The sequence below is a fragment of the Electrona antarctica genome (assembly GCF_951216825.1).
Source record: "Electrona antarctica genome assembly, chromosome: 22".
Taxonomy (NCBI): domain Eukaryota; kingdom Metazoa; phylum Chordata; class Actinopteri; order Myctophiformes; family Myctophidae; genus Electrona; species Electrona antarctica.
Genome location: NC_136805.1, coordinates 38,380,821 through 38,401,822, shown reverse-complemented (window position 1 = coordinate 38,401,822; position 21,002 = coordinate 38,380,821). Strand labels below are relative to the sequence as shown.

At 42.8% G+C, this 21,002-nt stretch overlaps 1 protein-coding gene across 6 annotated transcripts; it reads left to right on the top strand.

The window, feature by feature from the left end:
• The first annotated feature begins 2,314 nt into the window (after window positions 1–2,314).
• On the top strand, window positions 2,315–20,360 carry LOC306915693 (uncharacterized protein). 6 transcript variants are annotated; one of them, XM_079493216.1, is made up of 26 exons: window positions 2,315–2,458; window positions 3,312–3,460; window positions 3,640–3,753; window positions 4,638–4,797; window positions 5,179–5,234; window positions 5,989–6,070; window positions 6,125–6,168; window positions 7,113–7,394; window positions 7,753–7,816; window positions 8,103–8,394; window positions 8,616–8,661; window positions 9,882–9,933; window positions 10,034–10,112; window positions 10,677–10,704; window positions 10,834–10,903; window positions 11,547–11,687; window positions 12,667–12,681; window positions 13,325–13,434; window positions 13,877–13,991; window positions 14,113–14,217; window positions 14,532–14,821; window positions 15,577–15,652; window positions 16,838–16,879; window positions 17,460–17,534; window positions 18,119–18,371; window positions 19,536–20,360. In XM_079493216.1, exons 2-26 carry the CDS (start codon window positions 3,324–3,326, stop codon window positions 19,706–19,708), a joined length of 2,901 nt encoding a protein of 966 aa, XP_079349342.1. In that variant the 5' UTR covers window positions 2,315–2,458; window positions 3,312–3,323; the 3' UTR covers window positions 19,709–20,360. The 6 variants fall into 6 exon arrangements, with proteins under 6 accessions (XP_079349342.1, XP_079349339.1, XP_079349343.1 ...); XM_079493213.1 differs by having other exon boundaries at window positions 5,989–6,168; XM_079493217.1 differs by having other exon boundaries at window positions 5,989–6,168; window positions 14,113–14,229; window positions 14,637–14,821.
• Window positions 20,361–21,002: the final 642 nt, after the last annotated feature.

Genomic DNA, 21,002 nt, shown 5'->3' with positions numbered 1-21,002 from the left:
CCGGTTCGAATCCGGGTCACGGCATTGCGAATACAATGTCACGGCACAAGGGCTGTGTTTTGGCTTTGTGGGGAGGCCATAGCTGCATGGTGACAACTCAGCAAAGTATATTTAAACAATGAAAAAAGTTAAAAACAAAAGCACATATTCTGGAGAGGTCAGGTGTTCAGGAACAGGCCCTGGTAGCTCGCCGTGATCGTATAGTGGTTAGTACTCTGCGTTGTGGCCGCAGCAACCCCGGTTCGAATCCGGGTCACGGCATTGCGAATACAATGTCACGGCACAAGGGCTGTGTTTTGGCTTTGTGGGGAGGCCATAGCTGCATGGTGACAACTCAGCAAAGTATATTTAAACAATGAAAAAAGTTAAAAACAAAAGCACATATTCTGGAGAGGTCAGGTGTTCAGGAACAGGCCCTGGTAGCTCGCAGTGATCGTATAGTGGTTAGTACTCTGCGTTGTGGCCGCAGCAACCCCGGTTCGAATCCGGGTCACGGCATTGCGAATACAATGTCACGGCACAAGGGCTGTGTTTTGGCTTTGTGGGGAGGCCATAGCTGCATGGTGACAACTCAGCAAAGTATATTTAAACAATGAAAAAAGTTAAAAACAAAAGCACATATTCTGGAGAGGTCAGGTGTTCAGGACAGGCCCTGGTAGCTCGCCGTGATCGTATAGTGGTTAGTACTCTGCGTTGTGGCCGCAGCAACCCCGGTTCGAATCTGGGTCACGGCATTGCGAATACAATGTCACGGCACAAGGGCTATTACTGAATATTTCCCATTTATCCTTAATATAATCTAGATTGATTCAACCTTATCTTCCTGAATAAGCCTATCTCACAGAATTTCCCCGCCCCCCTTAATACGCCCCCTTTCGGGGTTAGTGGTGATAGCGTGACATCACTCCATAGACGCTACATGTTAACAGAGGTAATTTAAGAAGTCTACAACTTTTGTTTTCTCAAGGTAAGGTTTGTTCTATCTGTTCGAGCTGATTTACCATCTTGTTTGCTTCATAATAATATTGGTCTGTCACATTTTTACATTAGAAAATGTACTTAGATTCTCCAGAGAAAAAAACGTGTAAATGCTAATGTTAAAGACACCACTATTTACCGGAAGTGGGCGTGGAAAGCGGGCTGTGAGATAGGCCTATTACGGCATAGATCCACTGTTCTTGATTTCTCTCTCTCACAGTGTGTGTGTGTGTGTGTGTGTGTGTGTGGGTACCAGGTCAGGTCGCCCCAGATTTTTTCCAGCGACCTCACCGACAGCTCGGTGCGGCGGTTCTTGTATTCTTTATTTTGTTTTACTGAGAATAAGGTTAGAAATAAGTTTAGGGTTAGGCATAGTTTTACTGGGGTTAAGTTTAGGAATAGGGTTAGGTTTAGGCATCGTTTTACTGAGGTTGAGGTTAGGAATAAGGTTAGGTTTAACCGTTTAAGCATAATTTACTTAGATTACTTTAGGAATACCAGGCCGCTCTGTTCCGCCGGCTGTACGGAGTTGGTAAAGGGGCGAGCAGTCTCGTATTCTGTGTGTGCGTGTGTGTGTGTGTGTGTGTGTGTGTGTGTGTGTGTGTGTGTGTGTGTGTGTGTAAAACTGTGTTGGCAACTTGGCCATAGATATGTTAATTTTACCTGGACCCCTCCTAATTTGTTTACTCAAGATGGCTGAATGGTCACTTGCAATTTCTCACTAATATATAACTAGCAGTAGCCATCATCATCATCATCGTCGTTGTTGTTGGGGGGGGGGGGGGGGTCAATATATCAGATGTATTCAGTCAGTAAGTAGGCCTATTAGAACTGTGTTAGTGTGTTCGTTGGGAGTGTAGTTGTACTGTACTTTGTACAGCTGTGAGACTCTGCCTTTGAAGCACAAACATTATCCCCAAACGTCCCCCTCAATGCTGCATAGAGAGAGTGAGATCTAGAGAGACACTCTACTTACAACAGTGTTTCACTGGATTTTACTGTTAAATAAATAAATAATTAGCGCGTGACTGCGCACGTCTGTAGGAACCGATAGTTAGATCCGAAATTGAATTACTGTAATGGGTGCCACGGAAAGTACAGACAACTCACCCTGCAATGTCAGAAAGTGAAGACAGAGTTGTCCGGACTTTCGGGGTGAGCTGTCCGTCCTTTCCCTTTACCAACTCGCCCAACTTGCCCCAGCAGAAAGTACAGACAACTCACCCACCCCGCCATGTCAGAATGTGAAGACAAGACTGACTTCAATCAATCAATTATCTGCAAGCTCAATAAAACACCCTGTGATTGGTCGGTGGGTTAAATCCTGTATTATTGTTTTCGGCAGTGCACTCGGCAGTTCCAGCTGGAGCCTCTCGAGCTGTTGTTTGTTTGAAACTACAAACGAACGAAACAGACATTGAACCCTGGCCTGAACATCTTTAATTAAGTTTTCATCGGAATACAGGTTCTACCCAACAAGGTAACATGTTTTAATTCACTTCACACTTAACACAGCGTGGCTAACTCCTGTGTCACGCAAGACTATGATCATGCACTTAATTATTAGAGTCTAACTTTCGTATCATGCAAATGTCAAAATGAATCACTCAAAAAAATGCACCTGTGATAGTCTTTCTTGTGTAAAACTGGAAAACGTGTATGTACCGCACTGTCCGCACACCATTTTTATTTTACTTAAGTAAAAGTATCAATACTGCAATGTAGAAATATACTCTAGCCAAAAGTACCCTAGCCTATGAGGGAATTGTAATTATTTTAATATATATATATATTTATTTGTATTGTTGAATGAGTTGGAGAGGAGGCGAGCACTGAGCAGCAGGTCTGACACTGCAGCAAGATTCCTTGGCTTCAACAGTTTCATACCTATGGGCTTCAATGCCCACACATTGATCTTGAATCGACCCCAAGGGTCCATTCAATTGGGTTCCATTTACAGTATACACTCAAGAGTTTAGGGTCCATTTGAACCAAGTCCCCCTCGCCCCTTTCCCAAAGGAACCCTGAGGGTTGAGAATTTTGTATTTTTATTTTTGAGGGGCTGTCCAGCTTTGAGGTTTTGTGTAAACGCAAACATTGAAGACGAAGGTGAGGATGCAAATTCTGATTGGCCGGAATGAGATGAGGTATGATGATGTACGTGTACGATCATAAGAGCGCCCCTCACTTCACACGGGTGTGATTCTATTTTTATTTATTTTTTATTCCACTGGTATTGGATCGGTACTCTGTATCGACCGATACTCAAGTTGTTGTTCTCATCGGGAAGAAAATAACTGATCTCTGTAATGTCCCTAATTGTAATGTTTCAGACTGCAGCCACCATGACCTTCCTGAATGACATGAGGTCCATCTCATCCATGGTGGGCAGGGAGCTACAAGAGTTTACCTCTGAGGTGGAGAACATGCACATGAGGTGGCTCGATGAAATCGAACAGGAGGCATCGCGCATGTTTTCCGGGTAGGTCACAACCCAACTGTCTGTCTTCCCAGTGTTCTCGCGCTCCCCCTTCCTATTCAATGAATCCCATTGTGACTTCAAACTCTATTTTTACCATGTTGGACTGATTGAAAACACATGATGTCCTTGGTTCTTTCTGTCTGATATTGTCCTTCACATACACATGTGTTTTAATGCAGGGAGGTCAGCACAGAGCCGGACCTCATGCCCAAGACGCCGTCACAAAAGAGGCGCACTCGCCGGAAGAGGGTTTCCATGGCGAAGCAGGAGGAGCAACCCAGGAGGACTCGTCGGTGAGTTGCTTATGTCAGACGGGTCAACCCAAAGCCTATATACCATTGGTTCCCAAAGTGGGGTCCAGGGTCCTTGAGGGAGTTCCAGGGGGTCCCCAGCTAAATGATCGTTTGGAACCAAATGGACCCTTATTTGTCTGTAACTCTGAGTGTACAAATGGACCCGTTACATGCATGTCAAACTGGGGGGGGTCCTTGAAATGAAATGGGTTGAGAATCACTGCCATAGCTTTAAAAATATTCTCTTATGGGGTCCCTGGCATCTCTTTAAATGTGGGTCCGCAGGGCAATTGGTGTCAATTTGGGGGTCCTTGACATGAAAAAGTTTGGGAACCACTGCTATATGCCACTTGTGCAAGGACAAGATGTGACAGTTCGGGCAAATGCTCCACCCAAAACATGATTTACGAACGTAACTCGAACAGGGCTGAGTCAGCTCAAGCAAACTTTGCAACGTTCGACACGGCAACACTTGTTTTTTCTATTATATGTACGGTATTCGGTTTGTTTTATTCAATTTTGCAGAGTAATCGGACAAGCAGTTCAGTCCAAACGGTGAACAATTTTTGCAATTGTTTTTTTTAACATCTAATTCTCTCCAACTTTAACATGGACAGGACTTCCAGAATCCACTGGGCCGCAGAAGGAGGTTTTTCTGCCTTACATTTCTTTAATATATTGGCAAAACGCCCACAATTTAAAATCCGGGAAAACATCCGTGTCATTTTAGATCTATATAGCAACAGATCTTTTTTGGTTATCAAAAATGGCAGATATACAAGCTCACAGCGCATCACACGCAACGATCCAGAAATGCTTGAACTACCGCAAAAAGAAAAATGTACTGTTGTGTTGAACCTGTAAATGGCGTGTCTTCTTCCTAGAGGGAAACGAAGCAGTGCGAAACTAGAGCTCGTCTTCGAGGAGGAAGGCCAGCCTCAGGCGTCGACCTCTTCTTCGGACGCCGCTCTACAGACCGCTCTACTCGACGACAACGCAGCCAACCAGAGCCAGCCTGGGACGGAGACGACAGTGGTGGAAAAAGTACTCTCACTTGAGTACAATTATACTGCAATAATATAGAAATACTGTTACTAGTAAAAGTCTGGAATTCAAAATGTACTTGATAAAGTGCAACAGTATTTGTGTCAAAATGTACTTAATGTTCCAAGTCCAAGAGTAAAGTACTCATTATGCATAATGCCCCATTTAAAGTTTTCATATGTATAATTTTTTTATATAATTAATATTTTGAAAATGGCAGATCGCCAAGCTCGCAATGTCGGGGTGCATTGTGAGCTTGTAGATCGTCTAATTTTCAAATGGCCTGAAATTAAGCGGTTAATGTAAGTTTTGTAATTATGATCAAAATCTATAACTAAGTTTTCAGATAAATGTAGTAGAGTAAAAGTACAATATTTGTAGATGGCGACGGAGCAGCCCAACCAGACCCAGCCTGAGCCCTTCATCACCACCACCAGGTAGGCTGCTGGCACAATTATCACATGATCGCCTAATCGCAATTAGAAATGGCAGATCTACAATCGTGTGTGTGAGAAACATGTCAGTAATTTGTTTGTATATTGAAGTTATTTGTCATATCTGCCCCGAAGGCAAACTGAAATGTAATTTTACGTTCCAAGCGGGGTCTCCACGGTCATGGAAAAGTTTTGGAATTCATCAAGTACTGGAAAAGATATTTGTCTATGAATTGTTTTTGGCTATTGATTTGGTTAACAAAGAAAACGTGTATAACATTACACAAAATATGTAACGACTAGTTGTTTTTTTCACCGAACGGACTGCATGATTACAGCCTAATGTATGCCGTTTATACATGTTGTAACGTTTCGCACACCGAGCTGGACTGGAACCCTGGTCTCAGGCTCTGCAGACTGGCGGGCAACGCCAAGAGAGCTAGCTCACTTGGTGGAGCAAGTTACGGCTGGGTCTTTTGCCCAGTCGCTACAATATTTATTTATACTGTATACATTTGGCACGAACTTTGGAATGGAATTATACCTTCTATGCCTTGTTTGGCATTTGCACATAGGAGTAAGAGACTCATTATTGCGCAGAATGATCGTTGTACAGGCCTGGAAATTGTGTTAAATATTCTGGGAAAGTTTTGGAAATTTTAATGTGTGGGAACCCTGTTCAAAGCCAAAAACACAATCAAATCATTAATCGAACGACAATTAATAGTCCACTTAAATGTTTGTAATGGTGACACAGCCTCACCAGTAGGAGGCCTCCTGAAGTCTACGTGAGACTCTCTGCCAGGGACCGCCGCTCTGCAGAGGTCGCTATGATGAGGGCCGCCATGATGCGGTCCCCTCTTCTACCAGAGCCCATGGCCGCCATGATGAGGTCCCCTCTTCTACCAGAGCCCAGGGCCGTCACGCCAGAGCACAGGTAATAATAATATTTATTTGTATAGCACCTTTCATGACATGAAATGCTGTTCTGTAGTGCTGCACAGCTATTGCTCAAATATGAATTTAGTTTTCCTCAATAATTGAGATCACAATTCTCTTTTTTTCCCATAAATATTTGTTTTTAGTCTGTACTGTAGTTGCTGAACATTACATTCAAAATGTGGCACCTGGAGCCAACTACAGTATTGTGGCTTTAAACAAACATCATCAATGTGCTTGACTTAAACCTCTCTCTCTTGTAGCAAATGATATGGACTAAAATGAATTGGACAGCCAACTAGTGCTGCATGATTCTTGCTCCATTCTTGCTTGTGTGTCAGTAATTTGTTTGTATATTGAAGTTATTTGTCATATCTGCCCCGAAGGCAAACGGAAATGTAATTTTACGTTCCAAGCGGGGTCTCCACGGTCATGGAAAGGTTTTGGAATTCATCAAGGGTCCTGGAAATTATTTTTGTCTATGAATTATTTTTGGCTATTGATTTTTAACAAAAAACGTGTATAACATTACACAAAATATGTAATTACTAGTTGTTGTTTTTCGCCGAACGGACTGCATGATTACAGCCTAATGTATGCCGTTTATACATTTTGTAACGTTTCGCACACCGAGCTGGACTGGAACCCTGGTCTCCAGCTCTGCAGACTGGCGGGCAACGCTGTATACTATATACATTTGGCACGAACTTTGGAATGGAATTATACCATTCTATGCCTTGTTTGTCTTTTGGCATTTGCACATAGGAGTAAGAGACTCATTATTGTGCAGAATGATCGTTGTACAGGCCTGGAAATTGTGTTAAATATTCTGGGAATGTTTTGGAAATTAAATGTGTGGGAACCCTGTTCAAAGCCAAAAACACAATCCAATCATTAATCGAACGACAATTAATAGTCCACTTAAATGTAATGGTGACACAGCCCCACCAGTAGGAGGCCTCCTGAAGTCTACGTGAGACTCTCTGCCAGGGACCGCCGCTCTGCAGAGGTCGCTATGATGAGGTCCCCTCTTCTACCAGAGCCCAGGGCCGCCATGATGAGGTCCCCTCTTCTACCAGAGCCCAGGGCCGCCATGATGAGGTCCCCTCTTCTACCAGAGCCCAGGGCCGCTATGATGCGGTCCCCTCTTCTACCAGAGCCCATGGCCGCCATGATGAGGTCCCCTCTTCTACCAGAGCCCAGGGCCGTCACGCCAGAGCACAGGTAATAATAATATTTATTTGTATAGCACCTTTCATGACATGAAATGCTGTTCTGTAGTGCTGCACAGCTATTGCTCAAATATGAATTTTGTTCACAATTCTCATTTTTTTTCCATGAATATTTGTTTTTAGTCTGTACTGTAGTTGCTGAACATTACATTCAAAATGTGGCACCTGGAGCCAACTACAGTACTGTGGCTTTAAACAAACATCAATGTGCTTGACTTAAACCTCTTGTAGCAAATTATATGGACTAAAATTAATTGGACAGCCAACTAGTGCTGCATGATTCTTGCTCAATTCTTGCTTGTGTGACACTGACTATAAAGAAAATAAAAATGTGGCACTTCATGTCAAAGGTTGCTGACCACAGTTCCAGAGCCTGCTGCCGTCGCACCACCAGAGCCTGCAGCCGTCACTCCAGTAAGCCCGTCACAATTATTACATACTCGTCTAATTGCAATTATTTGAGATGATCACTAATTAACAATTGATGATCACTAATTAACAATTAAATGTCATGCATAAAAAAAAAGCTGAAATGACAGATCTACAAGCTATTTGTCATATCTGCGCTGTGCAATTGTTACAAAACCGCGGTGCGCAATCTGAAATAGATTCGTATCAAAGTTCCAATATTCAATCCAAAAACGCAATGAATTCATTAATCGCAATTAATCCGTCAATTTAAAATGTGTAATCGTGACAGCCCTGCACACCAGAGCCTGCGGCTGTCAGATTGCTCAAAGCGGCGGTGGAAATCTCCGCTACAGACCGCCGCTCGGCTGAGATGGCCAGGCGAGCGCCGTCCCATGGCCACGCGACCACGGAGACTGAGGCCACTGCTGAAACGCCAACGAGGCGTGGCGTCTTCCTGAAGCTCCGTGACTCGCTGACTGGCCTGAAGGGCTCCAGAGCCTCCAGGCTAACCCTGCTGAAGCAGAACAACAAGAAGAGCGTCACTCGTGCGACTCTCCAAAGGTCCATCTCCAGCTGCAGTGGTAAGTGTTCAGATGGTATATGATGTTTGGTAGAAGATTCTAACTTCAACTTCCCCATCATTTAGCTGGGGACCACCTGGTAGTCTGGTACCCCCTGAAGGAGTAAGGCAGGTTAATGTTGTCTTTCTAATGTAGAGGACATCTGTCCATCATGGTTAATGTTGTCTTTCTATTGTAGAGGACATCTGTCCATCATGGTTAATGTTGTCTTTCTATTGTAGAGGACATCTGTCCAGAGACAGACGATGAAGAAGAGGACAATCAAGAGTGAGTCTTTAACACAAAGATGTAATGTTGGGTACATGGTCTAACTCTACTGCCGTCAGTGCTGTGGGGGTCACTCGTTTTGATTCAGTTAGATTTTCATCCAGAACCAGTCTTAACCCATTTACCGCTACCATTATTTAATCCCTCCGTCGCGTCCTGCCAGGGTTTTATCGCACGTGACACTTACTTTGAAGAGCCAAATATCCGTAATCGCATTTTACTATGAAACCATTCCGTGTGTTGACGAAGCTGGTGCTTGTTCTCTCGGTCGGTGGTGGAAAAAGTGGACCGCGAGTATCACAGCGCCTGCTACAGGCCGTTAAACGCTTGTCTGGGACAAAGCGACCTCTGCAATGTCGCTTCTGTGAGATAAAGCCGTCTGAAAACAGAGCAGGCAATGTAAGTGGATGCGCGCGATCTTCAAAATGGCCGCGGCCATTGGCTCAGAAGCATAACAAGCTAACGAACGGTAGATTTCGATACGATCGTATTAAAACATGCATTAATGAATACATCGCTGTTAAAACGGCTTTTCCGTTTGTGGCAGGCTACAAGATTCTACGTGTCTATATTCCTATGTTCCTGGCCGGCCTCGTGTTAATCATAAATGATGTCCAGTAGTGTAACTAATCCTGTTATTTAAAGCGTAATGCTAATAATTAAAAACGTTATTTTGAATGCATGGAGAGCGTTTCAAGCACTAATTTTAAATTGTATGCATGCTTCCACCCCGTTTACACCAGAGTGCCATAATGGCATACACCCTATATATGTTATTATTTATTAAAGTATTGTACAGCTCTATGCAGTAGTCTTGTCAGTCTCAAATTATATCGCATGTTGCTAATCATCTGATGTATGTCAGTTTTCTGATAAACTTATGTTGCTATCACCCCCCCCCCCCCCCCCCCCCAACAATTATATGCATTTGGCCTCAGACCCCCACCTAAAACAAATTTGTTACAGGGACCTCCAGAAGCAAAGATTTGAGTAAAACATATTCGCTTTAAAATGTATATATTCAAAGATTTGCACAAGTTTTCAAGATCTTTCTAAAATGTCAGATCTACAAGCACAGATGTTTTCCCGGTCTGAATCAAGTCGACTAATAAAAAAAAAACAAAGGCTCCTAAGAAGATGGTTGCAGCCGTAGTCCTAAGATCTCATATTGACCGTGTAAATCAGTGGAGCTCTATTCCTAAAGCTAGTTGTCTTTCCAGGATGGAATCGGAGCCCTCTGCAGAGGCGACCGGGCCGACGGAAGAGCCACAGGTCTGTCTTTCGACATTACATTTGATTTGACTGGAAGAGACGGTCGTGATTTTTATAGAACGAATGGTTTACTAGCTTGTTTTCTTTCCTTTTTAACCAGGAGGCAGTAGAGGGCAGGAACCTGGTTACTAGAGCCAGTACACGCTCTGCTGCTGCCACCTCTACACCACAGAAAACCGGTACGTTTAAATGTAGTACTACTTAAATTCTTTGTCGAACGGCAAAAGGGGAAAATGGTCGATCTACACTATCAGAAGTCGTTGCGCTGTGTATTGTACTTATGTTAGGCTACATTTCCGCAAAGAACTGCATTTAGATCAGTGGTTCCCAAACTGTGCCGGTCAAGACCCAAAAGAGATTAGATGTTTGCCTTGGACCCAAACTAGTGAAAATGCCAACGTGTCTCTTTGCATTGCGAGCTTGTAGATTTACTATTTTCACTTTTTTTTAAATGTATTTATGGAATTTCTTACATTTCATACATTTATTTTAAAATGTATAAATAAAAATAGGTCCCGACTCACAAGCCACTGTTTGAGAAACACTGAATTTAGATTATATAGATAACCTATTATTGATTCTGCATGCCGGGGGAACTTCAGTTGCCCAGAGGCAGCACAGCAGTTAGTAAGTGTTCATGACCAGAAGGAGGTAACCAGGTGCCTCCGCTTTTGATATAGAAAATGTGGTGTGATAAACCAGGTGTGACGTTCACCACGATTCATTTACATTTCTGTTTGTAGATCTGACCGCTGCTCTGTCTCCTGTGAGGTAAGGACTGCTTACTTCGTCTTTGGATGTTGTTGTTGTCCGTATAATGGTTCTACTCTAGGCCTTCTAGAGAAGAGAGACCTAAAGGATAAATATACAACCCACCATTCATCTGCTCATTTACTCTAGGAGATCCAGGAGTTCAAAACGCAAGGCGGAGGAACCAGCAGAGAACACAGTCCCCAAAAAGAAGTCTGTGGTGAGATGAACTGAAATATTGAATCTAAACGTGTTGATCTGAGGGCTTTTGTATCATATTACAGGACATGGATGGATGGTGCTGCAGATGCAATGCGTTTTTTCTTCTTTTTTTTTTAACCAATAAGACCTGAGGCCGATTCTACAAATAAACGAAATCAGTAGTTCTCAAACTTACAAGATCTTTCGAAAATGTTCCAAAATAGCAGATGCGTGAGCTCTCGTCACTTCGTGCAAATCTGCGGAACATGGCCAAAGCATTTCCCGGGGTCCCCATCCAACCCCTGCTCTATTGTATCAAAATGTACCAAAAGTAGAACGTACTCGTGTCCCGTTTCACAAGTTTTCAAATGTATAAAAATCTCTTGAAAATAGCAAAATCTACAAGCTCACGACGCATTGTGAGCTTGTAGATCGGCTATTTTCAAATGGCCGAAATGTATATAGGGCTGATAATGTATGTTTTGTAGTAGTAACTAAAGTTTTCACCTAATTGTAGTGATGTAGAGGACTAGAAGTAAATGCAAAAAATTGGAACTACTCCAGTAAAGTAAAGAAATACCTCAATTGTATTTAAGTACAGTACTTAAGTAGTTTCTTTCCACTACTGTAAGTGTATACAAATGGTAACCTTTGTTTCCTAGATGAAGCCAAGTGTGAAGGCTGCCAAGAAGAACCGGACGTTGATGACACCACTGGGTCGCACGCCGGTCTCTGTGGGTCGCACAGCTGTGATGAAGGGCTTCATTAATAAGCCCAGCACTCCACTGAAGATCGACTTCATGGTCAGTGTTGGTTTAAGCCAGCGGTCCCCAAACCTTTTTGGCTGTGCACCCCCTGTTACCTCCTGATCTAGTTGACGCACTCCCCAACACTTGGTGTCGTTGTATTTGGCCGAAAATTATATTTGTATATTTCGCAGAATGTCACTGCACTGAGAGACATACAGCTGCTGTATACTCCAACAGCTGCTTTAAGCATCTCCTTACAACAGTGGTTTACCAGATAGAGAACACGAGAGGGTGTTCTCTATCGTCACTAATGCACGCCTGTGGTTCCGACAGTTACCCTTAAAACTAAGATAATCGCAAAAAATGATATATATACTTTAATGATGGATGTAGCCACTACGACCACAAATGTCCCCTGAAACTAGCTAGCCTAGCCACAGAGTTTGCTGCACTCTGGGAGAAAAACAGCTGAAATCTTTGTTTTGATTAGGTGTTCCTTTGCGCTGGTTTAAGGAACGGCTAGAAGCTGTTTCAACCAATCTGATTGCTTCCTCGAAACGACCTGTTGTATAATTAACGTTACAGGATTACTGCCAATAAGAAATATTCCACTGATAACCTTTGAAAATTAACTTGTTTGTAAGAGTGCAGCCTCTACGTGTGTGTGTGTGTGTGTGTGTGTGTGTGTGTGTGTGTGTGTGTCACCATTAAATCCAAACACTTCCACGATCGTACTAAAGTGCAACATCTCTGTCTTCTCTGCATGTGTGACAAATTAATAAAAGCAAGACCAGTAATGCCGTCAGCAGTGTGTCACACAAAGTGGTGACCCTTTGAATAGAATGATTATGCAATCACCACAGACTGCAAGGCATCGGTCACCGATTTTTCGTCTGATGGAGAGGAGTTTGTTCATAGATCAGGAAACGGCACAAATGCGTCGGATGGATTTTCTGGGGGGGATTGTTCACCAAAAATGTCTCATCTACAAGCTAACTGTGTGTGTGTGTGTGTGTGTGTGTGTGTCCAACAGACTGAGGGTGTTGTGGTAAGTGTGAGGTCGATATCATTCCTATGACCTTGAAGTTGGGTCTGGGTGATCAAACGTCACAATATGTTTGACAATGGGCTCTCTGCACACGGAATAACTCCTACTTCCGGGCCCCTTCCCTATACTTCCTGCACAGGTGTCTCTCTTCCATTTGTTAATTTCAAGGACACTCATAACACAACCAAATGGACCATTACGGTAGCCTGGCTTTTTGGCCAGATTTTGTTTTTGCCACCGGCAGATTCGCGTCTGGCCACTGCAAGACTACCATTACGGGTCCATTTGGTTCCCTTTGTACACTCGGAGTTACACACCCATCACTCACACTGTGTCTTCAGTCACGTTGGGGTGAAAGTCATGGTTCTTTTCCACCTGGAGTAGCTGGGACTTACTGAAGAGTGTGATCTCGATGCACTGGTGGTTCTCAACGTGGGGTGCAGGGACCCCCACAGAGGAGACATCCCTGGCAAAAGTTGTGTCCCCAGCCAAATGCATATTAATGTGGGGGTCTACTGATCTACTGATGTATTCAACATGCCAAATGCATATTGATGTGGGGGTCTACTGATGTATTCAACATGCCAAATGCATATTGATGTGGGGGTCTACTGATCTACTGATGTATTCAACATTCTTTCAGGCCAAAGAACTCCAGAAACACGATGCACTGCAGAGGAAACAACAGCAAGAGGAGGAACGAGCGAAGAAACTGGAAGAAGAGAAGAAGCAGAAGCAGGAGGAACGTAAAAGGTAGAGAGTCTTCAAGTGGTTTCATATGGTTGGTTTAAAGGTCTGTTTCACTTTCTTAAACACTTCTGGGGGCATTTTATTGTTGTGTCTGCTTTGGTGTGATCCCCAGACAGTTTAAATTGCTTCATTTAAACTTTGTTTGGTATTCATTTGATCAGACTTGCCCTCTCCTATTTAACATTAATTCAGCTTCAAACTCCACAGTGAAAACTCACGTCCCTGCTTCTAGTGACTGACTTAGTCGACACATTTGTCATGATCAACTGTACTTTGTCACATCCCCTTATTTTGCTAATTATTTAGGAAACACAGTATTAATGTGGATGACTCCTTTCACTGTTCCATTCATTGGATCAGCCTTTAAGTCATGAGATAATCTGTTTAGCTTGATGTGTTTTTAGGAAGAGTTTTAATCTGTCAACTTGATTCTTTGTGTATTCAGGAAGCTGCAGGAGAGGCAGAGGAGAGCGGCTGAAGTGAGGGCAGAGAAAGAGGAACAGAAGGAAGAAGAGAGAAAGACAAAGATTGAGCAGAAAAAGGCTCAGATTGACGAGAAGGTGAGAAACCTCAACCTGCTGATCTCCTTTGCTATCGTAAAAAAGAGGGCGATGTCACTCGGACCTAAACATTGTTCTGCATTTAATTAATAAACTTGGCAACTTTCGTGTGTGTTTGTAGCTGCGTGCGCAGCACCTGGCAGAGGAGAATCTGAAACGCGTGCGCCTGGCAGAGGAGAATCTGAAACGGGAGGAGGAGATGAGACTGAAGAGGATTCAACAGGATGTAAGTTGGACTGTTAACGTTACAAAGTGCCACCTCTTATTTAGAGTTAACTGCGTTGTGAGCTTTTAGATCTGCTCATTGGATGTAAAGGCTCACACTGCGTTGTAGGCGTTTAGAACTGCTACATCTAAAGTTGGATCTTCTAAATATCTAAAGGCTCACACCATGGTTCTAGATCTGCTAATGTTTACCAAAGAGTTAGTGCAGCTCATGGAATACACTCTTAACTATAGATGGGGCCCATGAGGAATACAGTGGACTACGTACAGGGTTTAAGTGGTTTTGAATGTTCTCCTGGTGCTCCTGCTGCACAGGAGGAAGAGGAGAGACGTCAGCAGGTGCTGGAGGCCAAGAGGTGGGCTGAGGAGGAGGAGAGACGTCAGCAGGTGCTGGAGGCCAAGAGGTGGGCTGAGGAGGAGGAGAGACGTCAGCAGGTGCTGGAGGCCAAGAGGAGAGCTGAGGAGGAGCAGGAGAGAGCTCGCCAGCTGGAGGCCGAGAGGAGGGCTGAGGAGGAGGAGAGACGTCAGCTGGAGGCCGAGAGGAGGGCTGAGGAGAGGGCTCGCAAGCGGGAGGAGATGCTTAGAGCCATGGAGCTGCAGCTACGGTACACACTGACTGCACAGAAAGGGCCCTATCTTCCTCACTACCCCAACGGTATCTTACGGGCGGGCTATATGTTATGCCAAGTCTAGCCACCTCCGTTATTTGCGTCTGGAGGTGTGGCCATGGGTGGCACTATCCCTAAAATTGCCATCTTGCCCACACGTGTACGGGAAAGCATATAGCGGATTCTAAAACCACCTGCTGTGGCAAAATCAGTTTGGTAGAGTGTGCCTGCAATGGGAATGTCATGAGTCGGGCCGGGCGCACAACATTCAGAGGTCTCCTAATTCTCAACGAATCTCTGTGATTCTAATTGTCCTTTAATAGGCGGAAGTGAGAGTCAAATCCTTGTGTAAATTGTGTTTTAAGATAGTCTATTCAAAGACAATGATCTGTGCTGTGCAAAGCCATTCGCTTCAAAATGCACAGTTCTGTTTTAATCTATCTGTATTAATCTATTGCACAGAACGTAATGGGTAGCGAAGGTGTTTTGGGGATAAGGCTGGTGTAACAACTTGGCCCCAAATAGTGGGTATAGCGACTTGGTTCGTATGTAGCAGTAATCTTAAGATATGTACAATTATTATTGTGGCATAAAAAAGCAGCAGGAATGTACATGCAAGGAGCTCACAATGCAACACATTGCCAGCTGGTAGATGTGCTGCTTTTTGTGGATGACACTGTGGTTCAGTGCCCAACCAAGTATCTATTTTTCTTTACTCTTCTTGAGTTTAGTAATGAATGTTTTGTTCTCAGGGAGGAAGTGGAGGCAGAAAAGGCTCTTCAACGGGAGGAAGAGAAGAGAAAGGAGCTTGAGGAGCAGAGAAGGAAGGTAAACAATCAGCAACATTACCACAAAGTCCACTTTCTTGCTGTTAGCCCCTGTTCCTGCGCATCGAATACGCCCCTTTGAAGGTTTCTCGACGGCATACGCTAATTCTCATTGTTTAACGTCATACGCCGTATGATGAGTTCACGGTAGAACACACCACTGACGAGAAACGTCTTGTCATGAGGTTGATTCTCAGCAAAGTATATTGTGATTTGCATTTGACTCAAAACACATTAAAGAGGCACTGGCTTTTGGGGATGCACAATATATCGATCACATGGGTACAATATATCGATCACATGGGTACAATATATCGATCACATAGGTACAATATATCGATCACATCGGTACAATATATCGATCACATCGGCACAATATATCGATCACATCGGTACAATATATCGATCACATCGGTACAATATATCGATCACATCGGTACAATATATCGATCACATAGGTACAATATATCGATCACATAGGTACAATATATCGATCACATGGGCACCATATATCGATCACATCGGTACAATATATCGATCACATAGGTACAATATATCGATCACATGGGCACCATATATCGATCACATCGGTACAATATATCGATCACATGGGTACAATATATCGATCACATGGGCACAATATATCGATCACATCGGTACAATATATCGATCACATCGGTACAATATATCGATCACATGGGTACCATATATCGATCACATGGGCACAATATATCGATCACATCGGTACAATATATCGATCACATGGGCACAATATATCGATCACATCGGTACAATATATCGATCACATCGGTACAATATATCGATCACATCGGTACAATATATCGATCACATGGGTACAATATATCGATCACATCGGTACAATATATCGGTACAATATATCGATCACATAGGTACAATATATCGATCACATGGGTACAATATATCGATCACATGGGTACAATATATCGATCACATCTGTAACTGTTGTTTATATGAAAGTGTTATCGTATCGAACAGGTTATTCTGTAACTAATAAAACGTTTTCTACAAGAAGGTGATAATGATTATAAGGTTACAGATGTATAGACGGACATGTGTTATTATTATAATGTTACAGACAGACGGGTGACGATGATTGATAGGTTAGACAGATGTGAATGTCATTGATGGTTCTCTACCTCTGTAGGAAGAGCAGCAGAGACTGGCTGAAGCAGCGTCTAAGATAGAGGTTGGTAATAATATGTGCACAGTATATAGAGTTTTAACACCGTTACTGAGCACTATAGCAATGACTACCATCACCATGTAGAGCCATTTAATCCCTTACAGCAAGACCAAATATTTAAAAAGTGTCACATAAGTGCTACAGCGAGCCATCAGATTATCATTGCTATAGTGTTCAGTAACACTCAGTGTTAACACAACAGGTTATTCAGAATAAAGACGCTATAGTGCCCAGCAGATATCATTTCTCTCCTCAATGAACAATTCCCAAAGACGTCCCCAGACATCTTGGGGGTGATTATAAAAAGACGTTAGGAGACGTCCTGGGCACACAATGTGTTAAGTGACTTAAAGACTTGAAATTTAAGTCAAGTCACAAGTATTTGGCATTCAAGTACAAGTCTAGTCCAAATCAAGTAAACTCAACAAGTCTAATCAAATTCCCGAGCGCGCCACGGCTGCACTCAAGTCAAAGTCGAGTCCCGAGTCCAAATTCCGACCTCATGAACTGATCTGTAAGACCCTGACCTCACAGTAACTGCTGATCTGTAAGAGCTAACGTTAGTCCCTGTGGTCTCTTGTAGAGTTCTGTGATGAAGACTCCAGCAGGGAAGGGGATGATGGCTGCTGCTGGTCTCAATGTGACTGTGGATGTTGAGGTAAACCCCTGCATGATGAATGCATCAATAAATGCTATAGAGCCACACACTTAGTTTAACCCATTTTAGGGCGGGAACCCCTTTTGGTGTTGAGCATTGTTATACTTTAGCTATTGAAAAATGGCAGATCTACAAGCTCATAGCGTAGCACCGAGTGCCGTGCTACGAGCTTGTCGGTCTGCTATTTTTGAAAAATCAGGAAAATGTAGTGCAAATCTTTGAATATATATATATATTCTTTCAGAGTGAACGTTTTTAACTCAAATCTTTGCTTCTGGGGGGGGGGGGGGTCCCTGGAACTACATATTTTCAGATGGGGGTCGGCGGCCAATTACATATAATCTTCACGTCAAGGGGTCCTTGACATGAAAATGTTTGAGAACGACTGACATAGAAACATGGGGTTTTTCGGAAAACTGTCAGAATTTAGAAGACATTTGTAGAATCCTTCCCAGGTCAAAATGGGTTAAATACATGTCGATATTCTTTGTGATCATGATCGTTGTTGTCTTCCTGTTAAGACTCACATTAACTATGCTGATCTGTAAGAGCTAACGTTAATCCCCGCCGTCTACTTCTTGTAGAGTTCTGTGATGACTACTCCAGCAGGGAAGGGGATGATGGCTGCTGCTGGTCTCAATGTGACTGTGGATGTTGAGGTACACCCCTTTCTGCAGCAGTCCGCCTCTCCACAGTCCTACTCCATCACTCCTAAGGGTGGAAACAAGCTGGTGAAGTTGAGCTCAAACCAGGACGACTATGGTATGGACCAGAACAGCAGCGACTCCACCGACGATGAGTCGGCACCACGGAAACCCATCCCGTCCTGGGCCGAAGGTACGAATGAAGTTTGACTCAAACTGTTCCCGAATAGGATTGCCTGGTCCCCCGCTGGCCATGATTCACATTCTTCTGCACCAGTGTTGTTTTTGGCAGCAAGTTTAGTCAGTCTCTTGAATAGTTTTCATTTAGTTTTAGTCACTAATTTTAGTGTTGGTCTAGTTTTAGTCGACTAAATGTCGTAAGATTTTAGTCCACTAAATCTACAGTTGATTTAGTCTACTAAAATGTATTTTGGCGGTCCTTAATGCCGTCGTAATGACTGATTTTACACTTGCTGAAAATAGCCGATCTACAAGCTCACAACGTGTCGCAGCTCGACGCGTTGTGAGCTTGTAGATCTGCTATTTTCAGCATGCAACAAAGTGTAAAATGACTTGTACAGGATATCTTGTCCACTAGTCCCTGCCGAACATTTTAGTCATCATAGCTTAGTTTTCATCAGTGGAAAAAGGTAGTCGACGAACATTTTTCGTTTTAGTCGACAAACAACACTGGAATGTACGAATGAAGTTTAATTCAAACTGTTCCCGAATACGATTGCCTGGTCTGGGGAACTTATGTAAAACAAATTTTCACCCCTTCAGATTTTATTCACATTCCACACTAATCGGTACACATGATCTCTATAGTGATGTGATCAAGACGGGTCTGTTCTCGTATTCCACTCTGACTAAAATCGACTTCCAGTTTTCAGGAGTGGCCCGTTTGGTACAAAATGCCGCAAATCATGAACGCCATGTCCGATTGAAACTGCATGCATATTCCCACTAGGCTGAGGAAGAAATGCCACTTGACATTTTTCAAAAAACTCTCCTATCCTGGTGGAGACCTGTGCCCTGAGGCACTTTTTCTAGTTGCCTATATTCTCAGCTTATCAGAATGCTTGACAGATAAAAGTTGACTTAAAAGCACTTTCTGCATTATGGAATGTAATAAGCATTCTGATAGGTTGAGGACATGGGCAGTTACCAGTAAGGTGCAATGAAGCGGCAGTGTTAGGAGAGTAAAGTAATGCAGAAATGTCAATTTGACCAAAAATTACTTTGGCTGCTGTGAGGCCAACGCCTTGTAGACTTCTTAATTCATTGATTGCCAAGGATGACTATTACGTGTTTGTTTTTGTTCAGTCACTGAATGCAAAATGTTTTTCCCTCCCAGGTCCAGAGCTCCAGAAACAACTCTACAAAGAATACTTGAACCCACCTGACCTGCATGCACTGTTTGGACCCATAGAGCCTCCCAACCTAGAAGAGATATTTCGCACCAAAAAGCCTCGCTTCTTCAAGAGGACCAGCTCTGCGGTCTGGCACTCTCCGCCAAAGCGAAAATAAGCAAGACCCTTTAAACAGTTGCACTCCTCCTCATTTTACAGTTGGATCTTTGGTTTGGGAGTGAAAGTGTGGTGTTGTAACAGACTTTAGTTTAGTTTCTTGGGACAAAATGTGACCAAAGGTTTGGTGTGGTGGGGGTGGGGGTGTCCCTTTCACGTCATTTAACTCCGTCCTAGACGGTCACTTCTGCTTATGCAAGCACTCCTGGAATGCGGAAGTGACCGCTCTCAACCCCAACACGTAAAAGGGTCACCATGTTTCCCTGAGATAGAGATAAGATCTTTATTTGTTACTGTATCGTACTCTCTTCCTTGTTCTTCTCCTGAGATGGAGATAAGATCTTTATTTGTTACTGTATCGTACTCTTCCCTGTTCTTCTCCTGAGATGGAGATAAGATCTTTATTTGTTACTGTATCGTACTCTCTTCCCTGTTCTTCTCCTGAGATGGAGATAAGATCTTTATTTGTTACTGTATCGTACTCTCTTCCCTGTTCTTCTCCTGAGATAGAGATAAGATCTTTATTTGTTACTGTATCGTACGCTCTTCCCTGTTCTTCTCCATGGGTATTTCTCATATACTTTTATCCTGTTATCCTTTTAATATTTTACTTCATCTTAAACTTTTACTTTAATAAAGATTTCTTCAAATAACATTTGTCTTTGTGGTGTAAAGTGTTCAGTGAATACATAAAAAGTGTAACATTATGTATAGTATTTATTTTAGGACTGATGGAGCAACATTAATGATTTTAAATCACAAGCTGTTTAATACTGACATGTAGAAGTTTGGGAACCACCGCTCTACAATACAGCACCATTTTAATAATGATTATGTTTACCACAATTAAATGCCACGAGTGTATGTAATATAGATATATTTTAGTATTTCTACTGCATTATTTGAAATGTACCCATGATTCTACATACTGTGAAATACAAATCAATTATCAAAGCATTTATTCTTCAGTAGTTCAAAGAAGCGCCACTAGGTGGCATTGTCAGCTTTGTGATATGTGACAGTAGGTTCTAATGATATATAAAGTATTATAACTACCGTACCGTCTCTAAAGTTTAATACATGTTACTCTGATTGCTTTTAATGGTCCTATTTTAATCAAGCAGCATTATTTAAATGTGGACACATGGTGTTATTTATGTACAAACAGACAGCTCTAGAACAAACCTAATATCCAGGATTTATCTGTTATGTCACTGTAACGCAAGTGCCATGTCCCAGTCGTCAATGGTATATCCAGGGGTTAGTTATTGGCACGAGGAAACATAATTTTACAT